This window comes from Aquarana catesbeiana, linkage group LG08 (assembly GCF_042186555.1).
Source record: "Aquarana catesbeiana isolate 2022-GZ linkage group LG08, ASM4218655v1, whole genome shotgun sequence".
Classification (NCBI taxonomy): Eukaryota; Metazoa; Chordata; class Amphibia; order Anura; family Ranidae; genus Aquarana; species Aquarana catesbeiana.
The window spans coordinates 275,871,066-275,882,016 of NC_133331.1; the positions used below are offsets into that span (position 1 = coordinate 275,871,066).

A 10,951-nucleotide genomic window follows, 5' to 3' on the forward strand; every position below is an offset into this window, starting at 1 on the left:
TTAGCCGCAAAACCGTCGCACATGCGCAGGAGGCAGGTCATGATCCGTGTTCTGCAGCCAGACCCCTCTCTGTCCCTCTGGCCGTGGAACTGTCGCGCATGCGCAGAAGACAGCGGATGTTGCTCAAATCATGTGCGCACCTCCGGAAGGGGTGGGACCAGGCTGGTGACGTCACCCTGTGGAAGAACGGCAGAGAGAAGGAGGAGAGTGGTAGCGGTGGAATCAGGTAGAGGCGTGCAGTATGGAGGTACAGGGGGGTCTGGGGTGATTGGGGGGAGCTCTGCCATGGCAGTGACTCAGAGAAGGATGTCTGTGGGCTTTTCCATTCTTAAAGGGATAGTCCACCTTGTACAACAATGTGATAAATGCATTCACCATGTGCAAAAGAACTAATGTGTATTTATTCCATGTTTGTATTGGATAATGCAGAGCATTTCACCTGTGATCAGTGTATGAGGGGGTGCAATGTCATGTCCCTGCACTGTATGGACAAAGTGGACGGGGTCACCTTATTGGACTCCATTGTGATCTACAAATCCCTCCGCTGCGTTGGCAGATGGGACTTGTAGTCTTCCTATTCACAAAATAGACGTGACGCATGTTTCCCGAGCTTCCTGTGCTCATCAGGACCGTGATGGTGGAGGGAGAGCGGTGAATGTTCGTTCGCAGATCTCCCTTTTCTACTAGTGGCCCAGAAGTGATGTGTACAATGTCTCCGTGTCACTGTCCCCAGTCTTTATAGCTGGGAAGAAGCTAATAAAGCACAATCTGTCTTCCATTAGCTTCATTGGAGGACAGATGAGACATCGGGGGCTTTTTATACCCCTAATGTCTTTATTTAAGAGAACCTATCACAAAAATAAATGATCACTTAGGGCACACACACGCACGGACATACATGATTGTAAACACACGCGTCGGGGGGGGCCCACGCACAAAAACATTGATTGAGATACGCATGTTAATTCTCGCCGCGCACACCAGAGTGAGAGCAACAATTCTAGGACCGTTATTTATAGTGAAGGCGGCAAATACTCACATTGCTCCTCCCCGCCCCCAACAGTCCCATCCCTGGCCAGCGCCATCTTCTGTTTTCCGCCATCTTCTGTTTTCCGCCATCTTCTGTTTTCCGCCATCTTCTGTTTTCCGCCATCTTCTTTGGCTGGCACAGGAAATGTTTGCTACAATCGTGTGAATAAATGGCACCCCAAACGATTGTCATACGAGAAAATGCACAAAAATCGTGGCAAAACGCGCCAGCCTCAGAGCCAAATTTGGTCCCTCAGCTTCTACGTCGCGACAAACATGCATAGGGCAGCCCATTTAGGTGAACAGTCAGCGCTGAGCGTGACACGCGGAAACACTTGTGAATCGCTCTGCAATAATCGGGAACGCGCGCTCCTCCTAGGCAAGATGTCACCGGGGGCCCTTTACCTCCCATTTTAATTCTAAACTGATGACCTGTAGGGGGCTTTTAACCACTTGACGACCGCCTCACGCCGATGTACGTCGGCAAGGTGGCACGGACAGGCAAAATCACGTACATGTACGTGATTTGCCTTCCACGGGTGGGGGGTCTGATCGGACCCCCCCCCCGGTGCCCGAGGCGGTCGTCTTTTGTTCCCCGGCGATCGGAGGTGAGGGGGAGGCCATCCGTTCGCGGCCCCCCCCTCGCGATCGCCGCCGGCCAATGGGAACATTCCTTTGCTGCTGTATGCTAAACAGCAGCAAAGGAAATGATGTCGTCTCTCCTCGGCTCGGTAGTTTCCGTTCCAGCGCTGAGGGGAGAAGACATCACTGTGAGTGAAAACACACACACACACAGTAGAACATGCCAGGCACACTAAACACCCCAATTTACCCCCCCCTCCCCCCCAATCACCCCCCCCCCCCCCCCGTCACAAACTGACACCAAGCAGGTTTTTTTTTTTTTTTTTTTTTTTTTCTGATTACTGCATGGTGTCGGTTTGTGACAGTTACAGTGTTGGGACAGTGAATATTACCCCCCTTTAGGTCTAGGGTACCCCCCTAACCCCCCATAATAAAGTTTTAACCCCTTGATCACCCCCTGTCACCAGTGTCGCTGTATTAGTGTCGGTGGTGACGCTAGTTAGGGACGTAAATATTTAGGTTCGCTGTCAGCGTTTTATAGCGACAGGGACCCCCATATACTACCGAATAAATGTTTTAACCCCTTGATTGCCCCCTAGTTAACCCTTTCACCACTGATCACCGTATAACTGTTACGGTTGACGCTGGTTAGTTCGTTTATTTTTTATAGTGTCAGGGCACCCGCCGTTTATTACCAAATAAAGGTTTAGCCCCCCGATCACCCGGCGGTGATATGCGTCGCCCCAGGCAGCGTCAGATTAGCGCCAGTAGCGCTAACACCCACGCACGCACCGTACAGCTCCCTTAGTGGTATAGTATCTGATCGGATCAATATCTGGTCCGATCAGATCTATACTAGCGTCCCCAGCAGTTTAGGGTTCCCAAAAACGCAGTGTTAGCGGGATCAGCCCAGATACCTGCTAGCACCTGCGTTTTGCCCCTCCGCCCAGCCCACCCAAGTGCAGTATCGATCGATCACTGTCACTTACAAAACACTAAATGCATAACTGCAGCGTTCGCAGAGTCAGGCCTGATCCCTGCGATCGCTAACAGTTTTTTTGGTAGCTTTTTATTGAACTGGCAAGCGCCAGCGGCCTAGTACACCCCGGTCGTAGTCAAACCAGCACTGCAGTAACACTTGGTGACGTGGCGAGTCCCATAAGTGCAGTTCAAGCTGGTGAGGTGGCAAGCACAAGTAGTGTCCCGCTGCCACCAAGAAGACAAACACAGGCCCGTCGTGCCCATAGTGCCCTTCCTGCTGCATTCGCCAATCCTAATTGGGAACCCACCACTTCTGCAGCGCCCGTACTTCCCCCATTCACATCCCCAACCAAATGCAGTCGGCTGCATGAGAGGCATTTTCTTTATGTCCTCCCGAGTACCCCTACCCAACGAACCCCCCCAAAAAAAATGTTGTGTCTGCAGCAAGCGCAAATATAGGCGTGACACCCGCTATTATTGTCCCTCCTGTCCTGACAATCCTGGTCTTTGCATTGGTGAATGTTTTGAACACTACCATTCACTAGTTGAGTATTAGTGTAGAGTACAGCATTGCACAGACTAGGCACACTTTCACAGGGTCTCCCAAGATGCCATCGCATTTTGAGAGACCCGAACCTGGAACCGGTTACAGTTATAAAAGTTACAGTTACAAAAAAAGTGTAAAAAAAAAAAATATATATATATATAAAATAAAAAAAAATAGTTGTCGTTTCATTGTTCTCTCTCTATTCTCTCTCTCTCTATTCTCTCTCTATTGTTCTGCTCTTTTTTACTGTATTCTATTCTGCAATGTTTTATTGTTATTATGTTTTATCATGTTTGCTTTTCAGGTATGCAATTTTTTATACTTTACCGTTTACTGTGCTTTATTGTTAACCATTTTTTTGTCTTCAGGTACGCCATTCACGACTTTGAATGGTTATACCAGAATGATGCCTGCAGGTTTAGGTATCATCTTGGTATCATTCTTTTCAGCCAGCGGTCGGCTTTCATGTAAAAGCAATCCTAGCGGCTAATTAGCCTCTAGACTGCTTTTACAAGCAGTGGGAGGGAATGCCCCCCCCCCCACCGTCTTCCGTGTTTTTCTCTGGCTCTCCTGTCTCAACAGGGAACCTGAGAATGCAGCCGGTGATTCAGCCAGCTGACCATAGAGCTGATCAGAGACCAGAGATGCTTTGAGGGCAGAGGAGAGATCTAGGGTCTAATAGACCCCAATTTTTTCAAAAAAGAGTACCTGTCACTACCTATTGCCATCATAGGGGATATTTACATTCCCTGAGATAACAATAAAAATGATTAAAAAAAAAAAAAAAAATGAAAGGAACAGTTTAAAAATAAGATAAAAAAGCAAAAAAATAATAAAGAAAAAAAAAAAAAACCACCCCTGTCGCCCCCTGCTCTCGCGCTAAGGCGAACGCAAGCGTCGGTCTGGCGTCAAATGTAAACAGCAATTGCACCATGCATGTGAGGTATCGCCGCGAAGGTCAGATCGAGGGCAGTCATTTTTAGCAGTAGACCTCCTCTGTAAATCTAAAGTGGTAACCTGTAAAGGCTTTTAAAGGCTTTTAAAAATGTATTTATTTTGTTGCCACTGCACGTTTGTGCGCAATTTTAAAGCATGTCATGTTTGGTATCCATGTACTCGGCCTAAGATCATCTTTTTTATTTCATCAAACATTTGGGCAATATAGTGTGTTTTAGTGCATTCAAATTTAAAAAAGTGTGTTTTTTTTCCCCAAAAAATGCGTTTGAAAAATCGCTGCGCAAATACTGTGTGAAAAAAAAAAAAAATGAAACACCCACCATTTTAATCTGTAGGGCATTTGCTTTAAAAAAATATATGTGTGGGGGGTTCAAAGTAATTTTTTTGCAAAAAAAAATAACTTTTTCATGTAAACAATGAGTGTCAGAAAGGGCTTTGTCTTCAAGTGGTTAGAAGAGTGGGTGATGTGTGACATAAGCTTCTAAATGTTGTGCATAAAATGCCAGGACAGTTCAAAACCCCCCAAATGACCCCATTTTGGAAAGTAGACACCCCAAGCTATTTGCTGAGAGGCATGTCGAGTCCATGGAATATTTTATATTGTGACACAAGTTGCGGGAAAGTGACAAATTTTTTTTTTTTTTTTTTTGCACAAAGTTGTCACTAAATGATATATTGCTCAAACATGCCGTGGGAATATGTGAAATTACACCCCAAAATACATTCTGCTGCTTCTCCTGAGTACGGGGATACCACATGTGTGAGACTTTTTGGGAGCCTAGCCGCGGACGGGACCCCGAAAACCAATCACCGCCTTCAGGCTTTCTAATGGCGTGAATTTTTGATTTCACTCTTCACTGCCTATCACAGTTTCGGAGGCCATGGAATGCCCAGGTGGCACAAACCCCCCCCAAATGACCCCATTTTGGAAAGTAGACACCCCAAGCTATTTGCTGAGAGGTATAGTGAGTATTTTGCAGACCTCACTTTTTGTCACAAAGTTTTGAAAATTGAAAAAAGAAAAAAAAAATGTTTTTTCTTGTCTTTCTTCATTTTCAAAAACAAATGAGAGCTGCAAAATACTCACCATGCCTCTCAGCAAATAGCTTGGGGTGTCTACTTTCCAAAATGGGGTCATTTGGGGGGGGTTTTGTGCCATCTGGGCATTCCATGGCCTCCGAAACTGTGATAGGCAGTGAAGCGTGAAATCAAAAATTTACACCCTTAGAAATCCTGAAGGCGGTGCTTGGTTTTCGGGGCCCCGTACGCGGCTAGGCTCCCAAAAAGTCCCACACATGTGGTATCCCCATACTCAGGAGAAGCAGCTAAATGTATTTTGGGGTGCAATTCCACATATGCCTATGGCCTGTGTGAGCAATATATCATTTAGGGACAACTTTTTGTAAATATTTTTTTTTTTTTTTGTCATCATTCAATCACTTGAGACAAAAAAATTAATATTCAATGGGTTCAACATGCCTCTCAGCAATTTCCTTGGGGTGTCCACTTTCCAAAATGGGGTCATTTGGGGGGGTTTTGTACTGCTCTGCCATTTTAGCACCTCAAGAAATGACATAGGCAGTCATAAACTAAAAGCTGTGTAAATTACAGAAAATGTACCCTAGTTTGTAGACGCTATAACTTTTGCGCAAACCAATAAATATACGCTTATTGACATTTTTTTTACCAAAGACATGTGGCCGAATACATTTTGGCCTAAATGTATGACTAAAATTGAGTTTATTGGATTTTTTTTATAACAAAAAGTAGAAAATATCATTTTTTTTCAAAATTTTCGGTCTTTTTCCGTTTATAGCGCAAAAAATAAAAACTGCAGAGGTGATCAAATACCATCAAAAGAAAGCTCTATTTGTGGGAAGAAAAGGACGCAAATTTCGTTTGGGTACAGCATTGCATGACCTCGCAATTAGCAGTTAAAGCGACGCAGTGCCAAATTGGAAAAAGACCTCTGGTCCTTAGGCAGCATAATGGTCCGGGGCTCAAGTGGTTAAAGTTTCGCCTATGGAAAACATAGGACGTTTGTCACCATTTCGTGGCTACATTTTGACATGTTGGGTATCTATCTAGTCGGTACAACCTCATCTTTTATTTATTTTTTATCATTAAATTGAGTCGTTTATTGCCCTACAATGAACTTTAGTGTATTTTTTTTATATACTGAAATTTTGAGCTTCATAAACCATTGTGCTAATTTTGTGACAAAAAACATTGGAATGACTAATATTTTATTCTCTTGGGTCTCTGATTTCAGAAAATATTTCACTGATATTCGGGCCTCCAAATAATAACTTGTGCAAAAAAAAAAGAAAAGAATTACCCCCAGCATTAGTGCCAGTAGATGCCATAATAACATCCAACATTGGTGTCAGTGGATGTCCAAAAAAATCCCCAATACAGGTATCGGAGGACACATTAACCACTTGCCGACCGCCTGCTGTCATTTGACAGCGGCAGAATGGTTCCCCTGCGCGAATCGCCGTAGCTGTACGGCGGCCGCTTTAAGGGGTATGGGGGGGGGGGGGGGCGCGCGTCAAAATTGTCAGTCTTTTTTTGTTTTATAGCGCAAAAAATAAAAACCGCAGAGGTGATCAAATACCACCAAAAGAAAGCTCCATTTGTGGGAAAAGGACATAAATTTTGTTTGGGGGGGGGGGGGGATTCTTCCGGGGCTGAAGTGGTTAATATCCCCCAGCATTGATGTCAGTGGATGAGTTAATATCACCCAGTGTTGATGTCAGCGGATGCATTAATAACCCCCAACATTGGTGTCACATTGGTGGTCAGCGGCAACAAAATTAAACCCCTGCAGTGACCACCAATGTGGGGGGAGGGGGTTAACTTTCACTGACATTACCACCCCCTATCCCCCACCTGCATTGGTGGTCACGACAATGTTAACCCCTTCCTCAGTTCCAGTCTGCTCCAGTCCCACTCCCCTACTTCCTGTGCTCTGGTGGTGGACACGGAGCAGCAATGACATCAGATATCTCCGGTTGAGCTTACCTCAGTACACACTCACTCCTGCTCAGCTCACATCTCCCGCTTTCAGGCGGTCGGACGGGATCTCCAATACTGGCCGCAACCCCATCCTGCCCACACAACAAGCAGCAATAGCCAGCAAACCGCCTCAGAGTCGGGGTTATCCTACACCAGAGCCTCAAACTGCCACAGGAGGTAGGGGGAAGGAGATCCAGTCCTGCAGCTGAAGGGAGGGGGGGGGACAAAATCCTCCCTCCAGGAGCTATCGCAGTCTGCACTGTGCTCTGCTCCTAATGACGGCAGCATCACTCCTGGCATTCGGGTAGCTAGAGAGCTGAGCGCCCAGGGAACGTGATCCTTCTGTCCACCCCTTGTCCCAGCTCTGTCCTGGTGAACCGAGAAGGTATAAGAAGATTAATGAAAGCTAAGTCCTTGACTTTCAGTGGGGATGTCTGAATGATGCCTGCAGCTGCAGGCATCATTCAGATATCATCTTTTTCAGCCGGCGATTCTGTGCACCGTAAGAACGATCATAGTGGCAGTTCAGCTTCATCGTTCTTACAGCCGGCAGGAGGGGACACCACCCCCCCTCACTCCTCCCTCCAGAGCTTCTCCCATGCCATCGGGGACCCGGAGAAACAATCCGCCGCCGCCAGATGAAGAGCATAGAGATTTCCAGTGACCAGATGGTCCCCAGTCATCTCTATGACCGTCGGAGGCCCGGGCGCGAGGTTATGATCTCACAACCGGCCCGCAGATGTAAACAAAGCTGAGATCTCGGCTGGAAAGCATCAGACCTCCTCTGTAACTCTAAACTGGTAACCTGTAAAAAAAAATGAAAGCGTCGCCTATGGAGATTTTAGAGTACCAAAGTTTGGCGCCATTACATGAGTGTGCGCAATTTTAAAGCGTGACATGGTGGGTATCTATTTACTCAGCGTAACATCATCTTTCACATTATACAAACAAAATGGGCTAACTTTATTGTTTTGTGTTAATTCATTCCAAAAGAAAAGCGTTTGAAAAATTGTTACGCAAATACCGTGCGACATAAAAAGTTGCAACGACCAACATTTTATTTCCTAGGGTGTCTGCTAGAAAAACATAATGTTTGGGGGTTCTGAGTAATTTTCTGGCAACAAAATTTAGGTTTTTAAATGTAGGAGAGGAGTGCCAGAATAGACCCGGTATGGAAGTGGTTAAGCATAGTGTAGAGTAGCCATCTTTGATTGTGGTAATCGGTTATACATCTGTATTATAAGATTAACATTATATTTCTTGATTGGGTGGACTGGTTTCATAGCTCCACCATAGCTTGTCACCAGGTGTATATAGTTGGCATTGAATGTTTCCATCTTCATGTTTTGTGTTTTATTTTTTTTTTTTCTGGTAGATGGAACTTTAACCAATAACACGTTGGAGATATTTCATAGTCCTGTTGAAAAGATGGAGGATAAAAGTGATAATGATGGCAGTGTCTGTGAAGATGGTCTTCGTAATAAGCGGAATGTGAGGAAAAGGCGTTCTACTAGGAAAGCATCTGCTGGAAGAGAAACCACCTCCCGTACCACCATTATTGCAACTGGTCACCACACAAAAACCTCAAATTCTGACTCTTGTGAGGATGAAAATTTAGATGGCCACGATGGATTTTTGGCCAAACAGTTTAACATCAAGGTGAAAGAAGAAGTGTCCTCTGGAGAAGAAGACACTTATGGGAAAGGAGAACATGAGTCCTACAGGGAAGTAGACACATCAGGGAAAGAAGAAAGACATGTGTCCTCCAGGGAATCGGATATATCTGGGAAAAGAGAAGAACATGTGTCCTCCGGAGAAGAAGACGCAACTTCTGGGGATAAAGATCTGGGGAATATAAAGACTGTTCTCGTTCAAAACTCTCCTGTTACTCAGCGTAAACAGAAACGCCGCACTTCGAAGTTTGGCGTAGTCCGATCCAAAGAGATCTCAGAGGACCTCCGGAAACAAGTTGTTGAAGCTCATAAGAGTGGTAAAGGTTACAAAAAGATTGCCAAAGACTTGGATATGAATCTGTCCACAGTCAAAGGGATCATTTCCAAATGGAAAAAATTCAGCACGGTCGTCACTCTCCCTAGGAGCGGGCGTCCTACAAAGATCAGCGCACAGGCACGCAACACAATCCTCAAACACATGAGGGACAACACTAGGGTGACAGCAAAAGACCTGAAGGCATCTCTGGCACTTGCTAACATCAACGTTCATGAGTCTACTATTAGGAAAACGCTGAACAAGTGGTGTTCAAGGGACTTTACCATGGAGGAGGACACTGCTGTTCAACAAGAATAATTAGGGCCTGCTTCAATTTTTCTGAAGACCACTTGGGTCTTTCACAGTCCTAATGGAACAATTTTCTACATTAAGCTGTTTTTAACATATGTATACAGTATAGCATATAGAACGCCAAATATTCACCCAAACTGTGAAGCATGGTGGATGAAGCTTCATAGGTTTGTTGCCTCATAGCACTGATCTGTTGAGGGACCAATGAAAGTTGTATTGTATTGTCATGTTCTTCTGCAGAATGTCTGGGTATCTGCAAAGAATCTAAAACTCAGAATAAGGTTAGCTATGCATTGATAGTGATTCAAAACACGAGAAAATCAAAAAACAAACCCTAAAGTGAAAGTTATAGTGCCTACACACTATGGTGTGTGTATATTTATATAGATATAGATGATTTTTTTTTTTTTTTTTAATACTACTAATGGCAGGGGTCAGCAAATTATAACAGGAGTGCGATAGTGTGGCGGTCAATCTGACACTGACACTGGTGGGGCAACTAACTGCCACTAACATCACCAGTGACATTAATACAGTGATCAATGATAATACAATACACTGTCACTGTACTAATACCACTGGCTGGGAATGGGTTAACATCTAGGGCGATCAAAGGGTTAAATGTGCTTTTACCAATATGCAATATCTGCTGCTTTTACTAATAGAGCTCTTTGTTTCTTATCCCTTTGCAGGGTTGAGAAACAGGGATCGTTCCTTCTGTGTACAGTGGGGCTTTGAGCTGTGATTGGACATGAATTATTGCCCAGGACTTGCTGACAGACAGAAGCAGGCAGCAATGTACCAGTACGTTGATTTGCCTGCACAGGCTGCCCGTCCGCAGTAGATTGCGTGCGGGCGTTCCGCAAGTTAACGTGTTGAAGGTGAACTCCATCCTTCCCTTCAGTCTTGCAGAGTTCTACAGGCTCCTCTCCTGTACCAGATTTGCTTACTCTGATTTCGCTGCACACTGTGAGCATCTCAAGTCAGATAGCACCAGCCTCATTTCCTGCTGTGCTGCAGCACAAGAGATATGCTGTTAGGAAGAGAGAGCTGGGAGATGAGCTTGTCGATGTGCTGCTTCTCTTTTCACTGTCCAGCTGGAGGGGGGAAAAGACCTGTAAATGTTACTTAACTGCAGCAGACAAGGGAAGGGGTCTCCTCACCTCTAGACCGCGCTGTGCTATGTAGGAGAGCTGTGTAAATCTGTTTGCCCAGAGACCACCTTTAAACTATATGTTGTAGAAGTCCTGTCCCCAGATCATTCATTTCAAGCACAATTTTGTCATAAGAATATATGTGTGCTTACATGCTTTTGTAAAAGTCACAGCACGTTACCTTGGATCTTCCCTCAAAAGCACTATATAAAAGAACACATCCCTGGGATCCCTTTAGAGTAGCATGCTCCTTCCTGCTGACCAATAGGTGGGGCAGACTTTAGCTGTTCTTGCTGTTGATTGGTTGCTCGAGCATGCACGTCTAAAGGGAGCCAGGGATGTGTTTTTCACATGTGGCTTCAAAGGGTTATATTATGGAGAT

General features: G+C 45.1%; 1 protein-coding gene across 1 annotated transcript; it reads left to right on the forward strand.

Moving 5' to 3' along the window:
- Positions 1-109: 109 nt before the first annotated feature.
- Positions 110-9,828, forward strand: LOC141106538 (uncharacterized). Its single transcript, XM_073597393.1, has 2 exons — positions 110-247; positions 8,490-9,828. Exon 2 carries the CDS (start codon positions 8,543-8,545, stop codon positions 9,419-9,421), a length of 879 nt encoding a protein of 292 aa, XP_073453494.1. The 5' UTR covers positions 110-247; positions 8,490-8,542; the 3' UTR covers positions 9,422-9,828.
- The last annotated feature ends 1,123 nt before the right edge of the window (positions 9,829-10,951 follow it).